This window comes from Eptesicus fuscus, chromosome 6 (assembly GCF_027574615.1).
Source record: "Eptesicus fuscus isolate TK198812 chromosome 6, DD_ASM_mEF_20220401, whole genome shotgun sequence".
Classification (NCBI taxonomy): domain Eukaryota; kingdom Metazoa; phylum Chordata; class Mammalia; order Chiroptera; family Vespertilionidae; genus Eptesicus; species Eptesicus fuscus.
The window spans coordinates 15,762,090-15,779,847 of record NC_072478.1 but is presented as its reverse complement, the minus strand read 5'-3'; the positions used below and the strand labels follow the sequence as shown (position 1 = coordinate 15,779,847).

At 57.0% G+C, this 17,758-nt stretch overlaps 1 protein-coding gene across 2 annotated transcripts; it reads right to left on the bottom strand.

The window, feature by feature from the left end:
• Nucleotides 1-892: 892 nt before the first annotated feature.
• ATP13A1 (ATPase 13A1) lies at nt 893-16,353 on the bottom strand. Of its 2 annotated transcripts, none has more exons than XM_008156344.3 (26): nt 15,964-16,353; nt 13,190-13,279; nt 12,895-13,085; nt 11,279-11,351; nt 10,940-11,095; nt 10,788-10,857; nt 10,606-10,712; nt 9,981-10,110; nt 9,803-9,858; nt 9,119-9,245; nt 8,907-9,044; nt 8,709-8,829; nt 8,188-8,345; nt 7,704-7,879; nt 7,514-7,624; nt 6,027-6,152; nt 5,304-5,412; nt 3,747-3,946; nt 3,576-3,672; nt 2,912-3,072; nt 2,727-2,841; nt 2,426-2,622; nt 1,850-1,992; nt 1,546-1,657; nt 1,322-1,465; nt 893-1,236 (listed from the first exon to the last, which is right to left on the bottom strand). In XM_008156344.3, the coding sequence occupies exons 1-26, from the start codon at nt 16,351-16,353 to the stop codon at nt 1,126-1,128; spliced, it is 3,609 nt and encodes a 1,202-aa protein (XP_008154566.2). In that variant the 3' UTR covers nt 893-1,125. The 2 variants fall into 2 exon arrangements, with proteins under 2 accessions (XP_008154566.2, XP_054573210.1); XM_054717235.1 differs by having other exon boundaries at nt 12,895-12,959; nt 15,964-16,348.
• Nucleotides 16,354-17,758: the final 1,405 nt, after the last annotated feature.

Here is a 17,758-nt window from a genome sequence, read left to right as displayed (position 1 = left end):
CAGCAACCCCTCTGCAGGCTGCCGTCTGGGGCCACTACCCCCTGGGACCTTGGCCAGCCAGTGCTCACGATGCTCACAGGTATCCATGGCTGGGCCCTGCTGTTTGCCAAGGCTTCCCAAGGACTGCAGGCTGCACTGCACTCACTGGGGAAGCCAGACAGTGGGCTACTGAGGGTGACCAGGAGGGCAGGAAGGGATTGAGCAGTGGTGGGGAGGTGGCCCAGAAGTCTGAGTCTGGGTCCCCTGGCCTGAGGTGGTCACAAGCAGCTTCTCAGTTACAAAAATGTACCCACTCTTCACTCAGTGGCATTTCTGGCTGTAATGAAAGACTTCATGTATTATAACTTTGCTTCCTCAAGTTTTTCGCCGTTATCTCCAACTGGCTGCTTCTCAGCTCTTGTGCTGCCTGCTCTGACGTTCCCGACTGCATTGAGCGAGTGCCCTCTGAGAGGAAGGACAGTCAGTGTGAGGGCAGAGCCAGGCTGCTGGGCCCGCCTGGCTGTGACTGAAATGGCAACAGCACCTAAATGCCTCACGACCCCAGGACCCTAGCCTGAGCCAGTATTGTAATGGTGTGCATTGAACTTCCTCACATATAAGACGCCATGCTGCCATTTTGCATATTACTAAAAAGGGGAAAAAGCCATAGAACCTAAGCCTCCCCGCAGTGCCCGAGATGTGAAAATATGAAGCTGACATATGGGGGTGCTTATTAAACCAGGAAGTATGCAGAGCTCTCTGAGCTGGAAGCTCGGCCCGTGCAAGCCCTGACTGTTGCAGAGGGTGTCCTTAACCTCACACAGCCCTCTGCGAGGGTGCCAGGACCTTCCTCGGAGAACACCCAGCCTCCCAGCGACCCCTGGTGTGGTACAGGCAGAGGTGAAAACAGGGCTTAAAATTGTGGATGCTGCTTTATTTACCAAAGGTGCTGGCTGGGGCTGGTTCTGCCAGCCAGGCCCTAGGACAGCCATGTGGGGGGGGAGGGGGAGGGGAAAGGCCCCAACTCAGTCTTAGTGGGCAAGGCTGCACTGGCCTTGCCGTGGGGGGCAGTGTTCCCTCCTGGGGCCCACATGGGGTCCCTGCCCGGTGGTAGCAGGGTGGGCAGTGGGTGCTGGCACTGCTGTCTCAGGAAGGCACTTTCAGCTTCGGGGTCCCCAGGAAGAACTGCAGGACGCGGTCGGCCAGGAGTGCCAGGCAGAAGTCAAGGATCAGGACCTGGGCGATGACCAGCTTGAACTGCAGGGTAGGGAGCGATGATGAGCTGGATGCCTGCCGATGGGCCCAGGTCAAGTCCTGGGGCCACATCCACAGGGATACTCACCTCCACGGGGATGTCCACAAGCCCAAACTGGCTGTTGAAGTCAGGCGAGGAACCGAGGAGCAAGCCCACAATAGCTAGGAGTGACACAACCAGGCTCCACACCAGAGGCTTGTTCTCAGGCAGGCTCTCCATGAAGGGCGGGCCCTGTGGGGACAGAGAGATGAATAGTTTGTGTTGTGGGGGGTGGGTGGGCAGGGCATGCCTGGGCTAGGGCTGGAGCTCACCTTGTAGTTGATGGCAAAGGTGGCCATCTGCATGGCCATGGCCATGATGTACACAGTGCTGTTGACCAGGGTTGGCTCAAACTCCTTATACAGGTCCACAAACTGTTCCTGCCTGCAGGATGCACGGGGGTGAGGGCCGTTGTGTGGCTCCCACTGCCCCTGCACACAGCCAGGACTCTCTGCTTGGCCCTGGTTGCCCCAGGCCAACGTCTGCACCTGCATCTGCATCCTCCTTCCACCTCCCCCCACAGGGATGCTGCCTCCTTTGGATGCCCTGTGCTCCCACTGCTAGGGCGGCACTCACTTCTCAGGGCTTCGGGCCTGGGCCTCGCTGTACAGGTAGATGAGACTTAGGAAGTGCACGCAGAACTGGAGCAGGACCGTGAGGATGGTGTACAGGTTGAAGATGTTGGGCAGGGGCCGCTCCCGGGACAGGGTCTTGAGGGGCTGCAGTATTGGGGGTTGAATACATGGGTGAGTGCTAAGGCCCAGAGTGCCCTGGGCCACCCACCCACCATGCCTCCTGCAGGCCTGGTGCAGAGAGCAGTCCCACATCCTGGGGCCACGGGTTGGCACTAGCCTCCAGAGCCCTGCTTGCCTATGAACAGTGCTGGGGCCCGAGCTGTGCTACTGGGAAGAGCTCAGTGGGCTCGCCCCCTCCCTCCCACGCCCCATCTGTAACACGGGGATGACAGCTTTCCCGAGGGCTGCTGTGAGGAAGAAAAAGATGACATCCGGAAGCACCTCTAACAGGCCCAAGTGTCCCTTGTCATGAATCAATGAAGCCTCTGAGCACCTCCAGGGCGGGCGCTGTGGTTCAGAGGCAGAGGAGCCTTTGGGTGGGGCAGGAGCCATTGCTTTGCCTGGGGTCTCAGCCCACCTTGGAGCGGGAGATGAAGAGGAAGCAGCCAGCCAGCAGCAGCCCCTGTAGTGTGGCCTGGAAGTCGCTGAACTTGACGCCCTCCAGGTAGAGGACACTCTGACTGTAGGCCAGGATGAGGGCATTGAGTGCCAGAATCTTGAACATCTGTAGCGTGGTCACGAGCGTGCATCGGCCCTGCTTGATCACGTGGCAGACTACATGGATTGGGGGAGGTAGGTGTGAGCATGGGTGCCATGCAGGCATGGGCATGGATGCCAGGCAGGGTTGGCAGGGGGACAGGGCAGGTGGCAGGACTCACTGCACTGAATGGATGAAAGCTTGGAGGTGAAGGGCGCCGCGATGCTGGCGTCCCCCAGCTTCACGATGGGCGTGCTCTCATCCTCAAGGTCCCGCAGCACCTGGCTCAGGCGGTCCTGTGAGGTGAGTGGCGGTGGGTGAGACCTGGACCCAAGGGGGTGCCGGGGCCCCCCTTCCAAGACTCACCCTCTGGGAGGTGGACTGCTCCTCTGGGGGTGGGAGCCCCAACCTCTGCTTGGATGCCCTGGATGTGGCCCTGACACCGCTGTTGCTCAGGACAGGGCTGTCGCGGGGCCGCCGCTTCCGCTCGACAACCCGCTCTGGGGCATTGGCCAGGAGTGCCACACCTGGGGGCGGGGGGAGAGGGAAGAATGTGTGTGTGTTAGGATTGAGGGGAGCCCACTGGCCCCAAGCCAGAGTGGGTGTCAGCTCAATGCCTAGATGGAGCCATGGGCCTCAGAGCCAAACCTCCCCATTTCACTGGACCTCCCCAAAGAGTACCCGCAGAGAGCATTTTATCTTACTTTCTATAACTACTGAAAAAATAAAAACAAGCCCTAGCCAGTTTGGCTCAGTGGACAGAGTGTCAGCCTGCGGACTAAAGGGTCCCGGGTTCTCTCACAGAGCTTCCCTGCCTCCCCAAACTTTCCCCATGGCTCTGGTGGCTTCAGCCACACTGTTCCTTAGACTCCTGTGTCCTTCTGCCTTGGATCCCTGACCCTATCCCTTCACTGCCTCCTCATGCTCGGGGAGGTGTCCTTTATGCTGAGCCCTGGCTGGCTGTACAGTAAGGAAGGAACAGACTTTGCCAGGGGACGGGAGGAAGGAGGGGGCGGGGGCGGCGGCTCACCTACGTCGGCGTGCTTCAGGGCACCCACGTCATTGGTGCCGTCCCCACACATGAGGGTCACGTAGCCCAGCTCCTTCAGGCTGGTGATAACAAACTCCTACATGGGCAAAGGACCAAGTGAGGGCTGTGCGCCACTTCAGGGCCTCGCCCACCTGTCACCTCTGTGCTCACCTTCTGTTTGGGGGCCACACGGGCAAACACTTGCACATGGGGGATGAGGTGCAGCAGCAGCTGGGGGTCCTTGGCCTGCAGGTGGGCCAAGCCATCGCCCGTGAGGCACAGGGCATGCTCCAGGGCCAGCGCCTTCGGGGAGCCTTGGACCAGGGGTAGCACGACACTGCCGTCGATGGAGCACCACTCGCAGGGTCGACCTGCAGGGCCAGTGCCGAGTCAGGGACAGGGCTGTCACTCAGGAAGACCCCTGACTTGGACTCAACATGCCTGGTCCTAGTGTCTCCTCTCTGGAGCACCATTTTGACCCCTACCCTTCCTTACCCCTCCTCCAAGCCGCATCCACACCTACTTGTGCCTTGGACCGGTGACCATCCAATAGAGATTGTTCAGAACCCTCCAATATAAATGAGGACTCCCAGAACCCAGGGCCTAAGACCACGTGAAGTGGCCAAATTCCAACTCAGGCATAACCCAAACCTATTACTTAATTAGCCCCACCCTTGTGGCCTGCCTGAAACCCCATTCTCCTGGGGCTGGGGCACTGGAGTCACTTCCTCTGGCCAGACACTTGCTATCCACTTCCTCTTTCCAGCTGGCTGGCCAACTAGCCCTCCTGGCACTGATGGCTCACCTGGACAGTCTCAGCTGGGCAGGAAACTAACCTCCACCTGGTTTTTGTTGTTGCCCTTCACTTGCCAATCAACAGCCCTGACAGCCACCTCTCTGGGCTGCCTGCCCATAATCCCGGGCGTCTCAGGAGCCCGGTGTCTGGAGCTGGACGGAGCTCTGGGACCAGCAGTGCAGACTGGGAGAGAGGCCAGGAAGTGCCAGAAGCTGACCTGGCTGGGCCTCACCAACACCCTCCCCTGGCCTGTAGCCTTGCCAAACACCCCCTAGCCAGGTGCTGCACTGGGCACCATCCTTCAGCATCTGACAGACCCCACCCCACCAGACAGAAAGTGCTGTGGCTGGAACGGCTCCTCGAATGGTCTGACTCTGGGGTACCACTTGCCGCCAACTCAGTGGTCAGCTGCTGGAGTCAGGCCATCCAGGTTCAAATGCTTAGTCACAACGACACCAAGAAACCTGGTGGGTGGGTTCACTTCTATTTCACTGTCTATAAAGCTGGGTGACAACAGTGACCCAGATGCTTCCTCCTATGTGGCAGGGGGACGGCGGCCCTCCTGTGTAGGGTGAAGGGACAATGTGGTAACACATACCAAGCCCGCTGCCCAGGGTCTGGCTATGCCGAGCATCAGCACCAGCAGTCCCTGAACGTGGGAACGGGGTATACGTGCAGTGCACAGGCAGCCGTCAGGCCCGAGGTGGGTGTGATGATAGGAGACATGAGATGGTGTGACTATAATCGATTGCCTTGAGGTTATAAGTCATCACTGATCCCGGAGCCAGTGACTGCCCTCATGCTGCTAGACACGAGTGGAACTCTTTAGCCAGATGGCCCGAGGAGCAGGGCTGTGATCCACAGGCCCATCACACTGCTGTCACCATCACAGGTGCTCAGTAACACTGGCGTGCTCATTCAGGGTCTCTCACCTTTCTCTGTGGGAGGCTGCAGGATCAGCGTGTGTGCCTTCTCAATGAAGTGTAGTTCCTGGGCCACGTGGCATGCAGTGAGTGGGTTGTCACCAGTGATCATGACCACCTGGGGAGAGAGGCGAAGGCTCAGAGGGGCAGAGCTCCAGCCTGGAGAATTGTGCCCGAGTCCCCTCTACGGAAGGCTACCGAGGGAGGTCCTGGCCCCTCCCGAGGACTGGACTTCGTAATCTGTCCACCCCGGTGATGTTTTTAAAAATAATACATGTATGTTTATCTTTCTGAGAACACCCATACCTTTCATGTTAAATTATGAACCAGTTTTTTCGTAGACCCTTTTGGCTTGATAGCTTCCCAGGAAGTTGTGTGTGGGGTGGGTGGGAACCACATGGGTGCCAGGTAGGGACTGATCCTGCTACCATCCTCTGAGACTGCTCACTTAGCTCCCACTTTAAACTGCATCCTGAGTCCCAAATTAGACAACAGAAACACCAGGAAGAACAGACTGAAGCCACTGAGACAGACATGACCCGTCTGGGTATTGCTCCCACACCCTCTACCCAGCCTCAGCCTCCCAGGGATGCTGCGGGCCCCAGGAAGCAGCCACTTGCCCCAATGGGGGTGGAAGTGTCCTCTGCTGTCACATCCTCCTCTCTGTAAGGAGCCATGGCCCACCCGCCCATCTGCCTGAGGGGCCTGGGGTGGAGGGTCCAGGAGCCATACCCGGTGGGAGGCATTCTGGATCTCCCGGATCACAGCCTTGGAATCAGCCTTGAGCGGGCAGGAGACCACAATGAAGCCGACGAATTTGAGGTTACACTCCAACACTTCCCGCTTGACCTCCCGGGCCTGTGGACAAACATGGGGGGCTCTTACGATCATGATGTCCCCCACCCCTGCAATTCCCCAAGCTCCAACAATGTGCTGAGTGGAGAGGTCAGAGAAGGGCTTGTCCTCCCTGTGGCACAGGGGCTTGGCAATGGCTGGGTGGTCCCTGCCCCTAATGCTTCTACTCCCTGGTGTGGGCATGGCATGTCCTCACAGAGGCCTTGTGTCTTGGCTTCTGTCACCTGTTCCTTGTTCACAACCCAGCATGCACTTACCCTCTACCTCATCCCAGAAACCAAAAATGCCCACCCTCATGAAGCTTGTCTTCTACTGGGGAAGGCATCTATAAATATAAAAGCCCAAGTGACTGTTCGACCGGTAGTTATGACGTGCACTGACCACCAGGGAGCAGGTGCTCAACGTACAGGCATGGAAACATGGAACAGACAGATGAATCTCAGAGGGAAGGGGGAAAGGAAGGGAAGAGATTAACCAAAGATCTTAAATGCATACTAGAGGCCTGGTGCATGGATTCATGCACTGGTGGGGCCCCTCGGCCTGGCCTGTGGGAATCGGGCCGAATCCATGCACCGGGCCTCCGACATCCCCTGAGGGGTCCTGAATTGCGAGAGGAGTGGCATTAAGCAGGAGGGGCTCTGGAGGGGTGTGATCAGGAATGCATTCTGGAAGGCTCTCTTGGCCACTGGGTGCAAACAGCCTGGATGAAGGCCAAGGTGGAAGGAGGTAAAGGAGTGTTGGTAGTGGAGGTGGGAGAAGAGCTGATGGGACATGGGGTATGACTGAGAGCTGGGGATGTCTTCAAACCATGCAGTAAGCAGGTGACTGAGCTGGGCTGGGTCAGAACTAGACTAGAGATGGTAATCTAAATTGCCTTCTGGGCCAGTCAGCACGTTCAGTGGTTGAGCGTTGACCTATGAACCAGGAGGTCATGGGTCAATTCCTGGATAGGCCCAGGTTGCAGACTGGATCCCGAGTAGGGGGCGTGTAGGAGGCAGCCGATCAATGATTTCATCTCATCATTGATGTTTCTCTCTCTCTCTCCCCGCCTTCCCTTCCTCTCTGAAATCAATAAAAATATATATAAAAAAAAGATGTATTCTGATGCCTACTGAGGGTACATGAGGACCCTTGGGTGGGGGCAGGAAGCTGGGTGGAGGCAGCCCTAGGTTCCAGGATGGGCCTGGGTCCCATGGAGGCAGGGCACTGTGGACTGAGTGCCACCTGGAGTCTCCAACGGTAGAATCCGGGGAGGAGGAAGATGAAATCGTGCCTGCTCACAGGGGCATTGTGAGGACACAAGGTGTGGGAACATGGGTGAGGGGTGGGGGAGAGGCTGGCAGGTGGGGAGCCTGGGCCATTACCTGCTGGTGGGTGAGGTGCCCCAGCTCCTTGTACCCCAGAGCCAGGACGCGGGCTCCTTCCCGGGAAATCTCCGTGTGGATGTGGTGATAGTTGGCTGGGCACTGGGAGAACTGCAGGAAACGCAGAGGAATGTCATCAACTACCTCACACTGACCTCCCCCCTGAACCCCAGAGCCGTGCTCCACTCACCATGGAATGCAGGGTTTCAGGGGCCCCCTTCACAGCCGCGATGTAGCAGAGGTCGGTGGAGCCCAGCTTCTCGTAGGAGGCGAGCACGGACATTCGCTTTAGGGCACTGGCAAAATGAAAGCGCTGGTGAATTTTCAGCCCCTGAGTTTTAATACTTCGGGGGAATACTTTCTCATCTGGAAACAAATAAGTACGAGTCCTGAGGGCCTTAGCTCCAAAGAGGAAGCCAGGCCCCCGCCTGCCCCTCCTTCCTCCCTCCACCCCCAGATCCGGGGCCTGTGGGCTCCTGCCTCCTGGGGATAAGAGCTGGGAGACCTGGGCTTGGAGGACCCTGCCCTGTAGCTTTGGGTGGGATGGGTTCCAACCCAGGAGGACAACCACGTGTGTGCATGCCCACCCGCCAGCCTAGGGATCTGGCTTGCCTTCCCGGGAGCGTGAGAGCTGGTGGTGAGTCTGCACTGGGCCTGAGACTCCAGCCCCTCACCTTTGGTCAGTGTCCAGTCCACGGCTGTCAGCATGGCCTTCTCCAGGGGGTCACCCACCAAGGTACCATCATCCAGCTGCATCAGGGAGTGGCATGAGGCCAGGGCTCGGTGTGTTTCTACAGGGATGTTGGACACGGGGGTCACCTCCTTTCCATCTCTGCAAGGAAGGGGAATAGTTGGTTATAGGGTGGAGGGACCCTCTGGGAATTGCCAGCCAGGAAGAGGGATGGGCCCCCATATCTGTGCCAGTCACTTCAGGGGCAGTAGGGGGTGTCGGTTTGGTCCTTGTGACATCTGTACTTGTATCACGGATGCTCCCACAGGTCACGTGGCTGCTTGGAGCCTAAGATGATTCCTGTGCCGCTGTCACTCATACTGAGACTGCATAGGAAGCCCCCTGGAACAGACCTCTGACAGGCTCTACTTTGGGGGCTTGGGTGGGCAGCACTCAGGCCCATGAGCTCTCAGAAAGCCCTCTGCTGCTGGCTGGGTACCTCCTGGCCCAGGTCTCCACGCTCACCTGAGCCCAGCCACTCCGCGCACTACCAGGCTGTCGCTGGTCAAGGTCCCCGTCTTGTCGAAGCAGCACACCTCCACCTTGCCAGCGAAGGGAATGCGGAAGGGCTCCGTACAGTACATGTCTGCAAGGTGGAGCCAGGGTCAGGGGTCCTGCCAGGCCCCAGCCCCTTGGTACCCCAGCCCTGCTTCAGGTACTCACAGAGCTTGGCCAGGGCGATGAGGGAGGTGTTGACAGCCAGAGACAGCTCAATGGGCAACTCAGGGGGCACTACTGATGTGAGGATCAATGTGCATTCCAGAAACAGCTTGTAGCGGTTCCGGGTGGGATCCTTGGTGCCTATGGAGACAGGGCCTGCCAGCCTGTGGCGGTGGGCATGGGACCAGCAGACAGGTGGGGAACGTGGTGCTTACCTTCAATCCACACGTAGGAGGCTGCTGCGATGGCAAAGACAAGGAGAAAGAGGATGAAGACGAAGGTCTCCAGGTTGTTCGCAGTCACTCTCTTGACCCCAAAGAGGATCGTGCGCAGCAGCTTGCCCTGGAAGAACGGAGTCAGAGGCTTTTCTGGGGGGTGGGGGTGGTAGCCTCCCTGCTTGAGGGCATCAGGGTCAGATCCTCCCTTAGCTGACAGAGAGCAGCAGCCCCAGGCCCACCAGTGAGTCCTGCAACCCACCACACAGACGGTCCAGGGACCACATGGCTACATGGGCAGCTGTAACTTGACTAAGAGCTAAGGAGACCAGTGACCAAGGCCTGGAGGTGGGGGGAAGAAAGTGGTCTAGATAGCACAGGAGTTACTGGAAGGAGGTCTGGCCATTATCTCTATCAGGCAGTCTTCTTGCTGTTTTAATGAGTTTATAGGCTCAAGTGTTCATGACCCCAAAACACGTGTCAACAGCCAGTCTGCTATTTCCCACCAGGCCCTTAGCAGGGGAGAGTGAGCCTGATCTTGGGCTTGCTCCGCATGGCCTCTGGCCTAGTACCCGCTGGCAGAGTGGGCCTGTGGGGTGGATGTCCTGGGGTCTAAAAGGACTGCCATCTTGAGTGTTCATCGGCCATGGAGCCCACCCGCCCCAGTCAGGCAAGATGCCCCACCTGAGATGTGTTAAATCCAGTCCTTAGGACGAAGGCCACGCACCCACTGTCGACCGCTGGGAAACAAGCAGAGGCAGTGTCATTGAGTCTCTTTGTCTGGACTCCCTCACAGCCAAGCAGACATGGAGGGGGTAGGGAGGTGGGGCCAGGACACCCCCAAAACCCCCAAGGCACCTACGCTTCAGGCCTGTTGTGGCCTTCTGTGGGGGGATGTGCTGCACCACCTTGGTGCCCCCGAAGATGACGTGGAGCCGGGAGTCGGCCTGCAGGTCCAGCACCCGGTCGGGGCTGAGGTCTTCAATGGGCTCCTGGGGAAGAGGGAGGACAGTGAAGCCAGTGGTCAGTCCCACCTCGGCCTCCCTCTCCACCCCGTCTCTGGAGAGCTGAGCCCTGGGGCTGGAGGAGCCCACCTGCTCCCCACCTGGCCCAGCAAATCTCACCTTTTCTCCAGCTGTACGTTCGTCGACTCCCTGTGACCCTGCACCTGGCCTCTCCCAGAAATCACACCCTCCCCACTTCTCAGTCCACCTCGGTCTGGTATCTCAGGGCACCTAGATGTCCCAACGCTCTGGGACTCTCATCTCCTCTCTCCACCGCCACCCCATTTCCCTTTGTCCAGGGCACTGAGATCAGCAGCTCTGCCCAGATGCCGCACCCACTCTGCCTCCTCCAGCCTCCTGGCCAGGTTTCCATCCCTCCTCCGTGGGCGCCTGGACAAGATCCTGGCCCTCTCCTGGATGGTGGCCCCTTCAAGAATGGTCCACAGTGCACCTGAGTGGACTGAGGTCTCCCCTTCCCCACACCTTCATCTGTGGCACTGACTCCCCTGTGAGCATGGCCTCGTCCACGATGCAGCGGCCCCGAAGCAGCAGCACATCACACGGCACCAGGTTATCCTGTGGCGAGCGACCTGTGGGGCAGCACCAGAGGGTCAGGCAGAAGCCACGGCTAAATGCCACCAGGAAAGAGCAGAACTGGGCCTCACCAATGGAGACAATGTCCCCGGGAACAATGTCGTCGCTGGCAATGGGCCTCCACTTGCGGCTTCGGTAGACCTGAGTGGGGTGGGGCATGGTCAGCTCTGGGAACACACCTGCACTAGGCCTGCCAAGACCTCTGGGACCCTGCTGGCCACACCTGGATTGTGTGGGGCTTGTTGCCCATCTTCCGGATCTCGGACATGTTGCGCATCTGCTGCTGCACCAGGGAGGCCTCGAAGGCCACCAGCATGGAGAGCGTGAAGACGCTGTAGTACCAGTACTCATCCAGGCACCAGAGCCCCACGCAGAACACCTGCCCCAGAAACGTAATGAGGATGCCTGCTGAGGCCTGGACCCACCCCGAGGGCCATTCCCCCCCTGGACTCTGACCCATTAGGACAAGGGAGTTTTCGGGTTTGGAACTGGACACAGGTCATGCTGGCTGGGTAAGCCCTGAAGAATGGGGTAGGAAGGTGCGCTGGAGCTGCTGCTTTACCTGGAACACAAAGAAAGGTGCTGTGGCTCTCTCCTTGAACAGCTCTGAGAAGTCAGGCACCACCATCTCAGCCCTGCAAGAAAACAGACCCCAGACCCTGTTCACGGTGGGAGGCCTCGGAGGCCCCTCCCTGACACCTCTACCCGGAGGCACTGCAGGCCTCCTCAGGAAATGAGAAGCCCGGGCAACCTTCTAGACGATAGGACTCTCCATTCAATGATGGCTCTCCTCCCTCACCGGGGCAGCATGCTGACAACCCCCAGCCCGCTGCTCTGCAGAGCCCAGACGAAGCTTCTGAATTGGCAACAAGCTCTTCATGCAGCACCCCCATCCGAGTGGGGGCTGGTGAGATGAGAACCCACCATCTGGGCGGCAGACACAGCAAGTGGAGAAGGAACCTCTGACTGGGACAGGAGCCCTGAAGCTGAAGGTGCACAGAGGCGGCCTGGCAACCAGATGCCTCTGAGCCCCTGGGGCCTGAGCTCGTCCCACTGTGGAGAGAGGAGGTCTGGAGCCAGATTTCCCCAAAACGCCCTGAATAAAAGCCTCAGAAATGTGACAAAGGGGGGCGCTAAGGGTGTGCAGCATGGTATGTAGAGGGCTCCTGAATGTGGAATATGATAAGAGACCACAGTGGTCCCACAGTGATAAAAATAAACTAAAAATCACCCTGCATTGTGTCTGCTGCCTTTAAGGGAGCCTGGACCTGAGGGGTGGGGAGTGAGGGCCAGTAAATATTTCTTAAAATCTTCCTATTGGACTGATAGTTGTGGTAAACAATCAGCCCAGAAAGAATTCCCGAGAGGTTCTGAGCGGCTCTGAAGTTCAACTTGGCCCTCTCCCAGGCATGGGTCAGCACTGGCAGTTTTGGTGAAGATTAAAGTGTGTATAGAGCATCCGCTATTCTACCTGGTACAAGTAAGAGCTATCCTGATCACTGACTTCTTTTTTACCACCATTCTTTTTTTTTTTTTTCCTCTGGGGAGAGAGCAGAGAGAGAGGTGGGTTTTACCACCATTCTTTAAGTGCCAGGACCTGAGGAGACAGGCAAGAAAATAGATTTAAAGAAAGAATTTAAGCCCAGCAGGTGTGGCTCAGTGATTGCGCATCGACCTATGAACCAGGAAGTCAAGGTTCAATTCCTGGTCAGGGCACATGCCCGGGTTGCAGGCTCGATCCCCAGTAGGTGGTGTGTAGGAGGCAGCCGATCAAGGATTTTCTCTCATCATCAATGTTTATATTTCTCTCTCCCATCTTTTTAAAAGAAAGAATTTAAAATGAATTGGGGAATTATAAAAACAAGACAAGGATGAATAGCCAACTCTTGTATCCCATGGCCAGGCTCCCCAGGAGGGCTCTTCCCCCAGAACCCACCAGGAGGTTCCTGTCAGCAAACAAGTTCAGGGGAGACTTAGAACAGAGCGCGTTTCTCAGAGGGGGCCGCGTTCACCTGGGATGCTTTGTTGAAAAGGCGGACTCCTACATCCCAGGCACCCCACCCCAGGAGTTCGAAGGGGCAGAAACAGGCCACCAGCTGGGGCGGGGCAAGGCCCATGACCACAGGCAGAGGCCCAGTCCTGTCAGCAGGAGGGACACATGGGGATGTCAGGACTCACTTGTTACTCCCAAACTTCTTCTCCGCTGCGCGGATGTCCGAGTCCTCCTGAAACCCTCTGCTGCTCTGGTAGTAAGAGAAGGAGTTTCCCACAGGGAAGGCCACGGGCAGGAAGCGCTTCTTCTCCTGGGCGTCATAGGAATACTTGATCTTCTGGAATTCGAAGGACAGCACCTCCTGCCCGTCTTCACCCTGTGGGAGAAGGCGGTCTGTGGCAGAGGCCCCTGACCTGGGATGCCAGTGCCTGGGAATCTCACCCAAGACCTGCACTGAGCAGGTTGGCAGGTGGTCCCTACCTCATCTCGGTGCAGGGCCACGAGCTCAGTGGAGCCATTGTTGGGGGTCGGGACCACCTTCACGAAGGTCGCTTTGCTGGGATCGTACTCCTGTGAGAGGCAAAGTGATGCTGCTGAGTCCTTCTCAACCACTGTGGGGAGAAGACTGTCCGGCAAGAGGTGCAGCCTCAATCCATGTGAACCAAGCCCTGTCACAGCTCATGTGAACCAAGCCCTGTCACAGCTCATGTGAACCAAGCCCTGTCACAGCTCACCATTCTAATGTTGCCTGGCTTCCGCCCCCCACCCCACTAATATTCTTTAAAAAAAACACACAACCCTTTAAATTGATTTCAGAAAGGAATGGAGAGCGAGACAGAAACATCAAGGATGAGTCATTGATCTGGCTGCCTCCTGCATGCCCCCCACTGGGGATTGAGCCTGCAACCTGGGCATGTGTCCTGACCGTGAATTGAACCATGAACTCCTGGTTCATAAGTCGACACTCAACCGCTGAGCAACACTGGCCAGGCTCCATTACTATTCTTTTTTTAAATCCTCACTGGACGGTATTTTCCCATTAATTTTTAGAAAGAGTGGAAGACAGAGGGAAAGACAGAGAGAAATGTCGATGTGAGAGAAACACATCGATTGGTTGCGTCCTACACACACCCCATCCAGGGCCCGAGCTGGGGAGGAGCCTGCAACCTATGTACGTGCCCTTGATCAGAATCGAACTGGGGACCCTTCGGTCCACAGGCTGACGCTCTATCTACTGAGCCAAACCGGCTAGGGCCCCATCACGATTCTTGCTGTGTCCTCCAGCAAGGAGGAGCAATGAGATCGGAGGCTCGTCCTTGATTCAACCAAGGAGCTTGTTGGTGTGTGCTGTTCTCTGTCCAGGACACGTGGTCACACAGCTTTCAGACCTTTGCTCACACGTCATCTTCTCAGGAGGCCACACTTGGGTGCCCATGTGAAGTTCCATCACTATGTTCCTATCTCATTTCTATTTTCCCTCTTGGGCACTGACTGCCGAGTACAAGCCTCCCCCACGAACCCTATGAAGGCAATGGGTTTTGTTCACTGCTGTTTCCTCAGCACTTCAGACAGGGAAGCACCAAATGGAGCTCAGTTAGCACTCCTTCAGCATGAGCTGCATCCATCCCACTGCTGCTGTGCCCGTGGGTGAGGGAGGGAGGGCGTCACAGCAGTGACTGTGAAAAACAAGCCCTCCCCTCAGAGAGCTCCTGGCAATGGAAGCAGGCAGACAAGAACAACACATCAGCCAAAGCCGGTTTGGCTCAGTGGATAGAGCGTCGGCCTGCGGACTGGAAGGTCCCAGGTTCGATTCCGGTTAAGGGCATGTACCTTGGTTGCGGGCACATCCCCAGTAGGGGATGTGCAGGAGGCAGCTGGTCGATGTTTCTCCCTCATCGACGTTTCTAGCTCTCTATCCCTCTCCCTTCCTCCCTGTAAAAATCAATAAAATATATTAAAAAAAAAAAAAGAACAACACATCATCTCTGAACCCTGGTAACGCCATGGAAGAAAAGTACAAAGTGCCACGCGCGCAGGCCCCATACCAGGGGCTTTGCAGACACCATGCTTCTCACCATGGCATCCCGAGGTAGGTGTTACGGTTCTCACTTTACAGAAGGGGAAACTGAAACCCAGAAAGCAGAAGCACTGGTGTCTGGGATCTCTGATGCGAACCCAGATCTTACTGTCCTCATCCCATAGCTGTTTAGCTCCGCCCTGTTCTCCAAAGGAGGCTGTCACACTTTTAAGCCACAGGCCAAAAGGCAGCTGGAAGTTCGGATGTGTGTGTCAAACTCCCCGTACCCCCCCCTCCATTTTTCTGTCCCTTGCTGGGGTCTTCCATGGAACTAACTGACTCAACTCTACCAAGCCCCAAAGCTTGAGCCCCTCCCCTGGTATAAGGCTTGTGGGGTAAGGGAGATGCCACTCTCTGAGGAGAAAGAGGATTCAGCCCACATTCTAAGTCAAAGATGGGGCTCCTGCCTCTTTCTGCAGCTCCCTTCCCCTCTTCTTTCAGCAGACACACACCTGTGGCCAGAGTGGAGGCTGGCAGGAGGCCGACCTCTTCACTCACCCATTGCTCCCAACCCGCGGGGTCATCCGAGGCAGGCCCGGGGACATCAACTGCTGGCCCAGGGCAGCTCTCCCTCATCCCCATATTGGGGCTACGGGTCACACCCTCACCTTGCAGACGGACGGAAAGGGACCCCAAACAGTGAAGTCACTTGGTCACCAATAGCTCTTTTAAGCGCTGCTATTAACTGTATTTCAAGCTGGTTTTGGTGGCAGTACCGGAGGCCTCTGGGCACTGGACAGCAGGGCTGATGTTCAGTTTCGAAGCCAAGCCTCACACACAGAAAAACCCACCTGGCAGGTCTCGTCTCACATTTTGACAACAAAACCACGGTGGGAGGAAGAGAGGGCTGTTTCCGGGAGAAACAACCGAGTACTCGCTAGGATGGGAACTATCCAACAGCGACCTGTGTTGGGCCCTGCGCTATGCTTTCTCCAGGTACTACCTTATGGAATCTAAATGACAACACCGGGGAGGAATTCCAAAGAAAGGAAGTACCCGTGCTAGGGTCGCACAGCAAGTCAGTAACGGCCCCCCAAATTACGCCAGTGCGAAAGAGTCTAGGGCGCCGCTGGGGACCCAGGCCCAGCAGATGGGAGGCCCGGGCCGGATGGGGATCGGCATGAACGCCGGCTGCGACCCGCCATGGTGGAGGTCGGGCTCCTGCCCGCGCACTTACCGGGGTGCAGGTGAGCGCGCAGTGAGCGTGCACGGACCAATGCCCCGAGAGGACGGTGAGCGCGTGCGCGAGGCAGATAGCAGCAAGCACGAGCAGCGCGGCCTCGGGGATCTGCGCCCAGCTGCTGCCCCAGCCCCAGCAGCCGGCGGCCGCGGCGCCCAGCCAGGCCGGGTACAGCAGCCCGGCGAACGGCAGCACCGTGAGGCGCCGCGGGAGCGCCAGCCGCCGGTACGGCCATACGGCGGCGACCAGTTCGTCGCCGCTCGCTATGAGCGCTGGGCCGGCGGCAAGGAGCGTGCGCGGCTGCGGCATGGGCCTGGGCTGTCCGCCGGGCCGAGCCACGCTAGACCGGGCCCCACTAGGCAGCGCGTTGCCCGCCGCCGCCGCCATCTTTCCTAGCGCCGCGCTCGCTTCCGGGCGGAGGCCCGCCTCGCTTTCGAAGTTTTACTTCCGGTGAACCCTGGGCGCCGCCATGGCAGCCGGAAGTACTAAGAGCCAGAACAACCTAAGGGGCTAGGCCCAGAAGTGGCTGTTCGGGGTGCCGCCATGACAGGCTTGGCCGGAAGGAGAGGCAGGGCGCCGCCATGACAGAGAGGATACGAAAGGGCTGGGGCGCCTGCCGGCCCTGCCACGCCTGACTGAGACCGGAAAAGACGAGGCTGGGAGGGCTGGCGCCAACGGGACCACCGAAAGTGGAAGCGGCCGGCCCTCCCCGGAGACTGCACCGATAGCGGGCAGGCTGGGTAACCAGCCCGGGGAGAAGCCTGGATATTGCGGAGGCGGGGCCGCCAGGGATCTCCCCGGGTCCTGGACGCGCCGGGGAGGCGGGGTTTGTTATGAGGGCGGGGCTTGTGAGGGGTGGGGCCTAGGTAGGTCACCTGGGGCCGGGAGGTTTATCTATTGGGGTGCTGGGCAGGGCTGTGGGGGCGGGTTGGAGAGCTAGCTCAGGACACCGCCACGCTGGACAGGAGCCGTCATGTAATAGATAATACACACACACACACACACACACACACACACACACATACACACACACATATACACACACACAGAGAGACACACACACACACACACAGTTACTACTTTAAAAATGTGAAAAATTGGTGTTTATTTACTTTCTCGCTATCATTTGAACAAAACCACAATAGAACTACTTAACAGTGACAATTAGTAATTATAGTAGGATTAATTAAACAATACATGGGAGAAAAAAGTAGAATTATTTTTATAGTGTTTCTTTGTGTCCTCTGATCCAGCAATTTATTTGACCTACTTTTTAAACTTTTTGTTGGATATATATTTTTTAAAAATATATTTTTATTGTTTTTTTACAGAGAGGAAGGGAGAGGAGATAGAGAGTTAGAAACATTGATGAGAGAGAAACATTGATCAGCTGCCTCCTGCACACCCCCCACTGGGGATGTGCCCGCAACCAAGGTACATGCCCTTGACCGGAATCGAACCTGGGACCCTTCAGTCTGCAGGCTGATGCTCTATCCACTGAGCCAAACCGGTCAGGGTTTTTGTTGGATATTTAAATCTCTAGGCTACGTGGTGGCATATTCTTAAGATACATAAATGTAAGACTGTGTAAAAGGAGAATTTAAATGCAGTAAAGACAGATAATATTCTATATTTAATAAAATCACGATGACGTTTACTTCTGTCCCATAAAGGAAACCTTCTCGGGAGAATGGTTTTAAAGCATGGAGGCAATTTGAAGTTGTGAAATCAAAATTGGAATCCAACTAGTTACATATTTAGGAGAGAAATTGAGAATGTCCTATTTAATTCG

What these genes read in the sequence shown, in the direction of transcription:
- ATP13A1 (XM_008156344.3), bottom strand. Translation starts at nt 16,353, where the DNA reads ATGGCGGCGGCGGCGGGCAACGCGCTGCCTAGTGGGGCCCGGTCTAGC. An exon ending in GGCACCTCACCCACCAGCAG is followed by an intron (nt 6,153 to 7,513) that starts GTAATGGCCCAG and finishes GTTTGTCCACAG; the next exon opens with GCCCGGGAGGTCAAGCGGGA. An exon ending in TTGTGGACATCCCCGTGGAG is followed by an intron (nt 1,237 to 1,321) that starts GTGAGTATCCCT and finishes CCTACCCTGCAG; the next exon opens with TTCAAGCTGGTCATCGCCCA.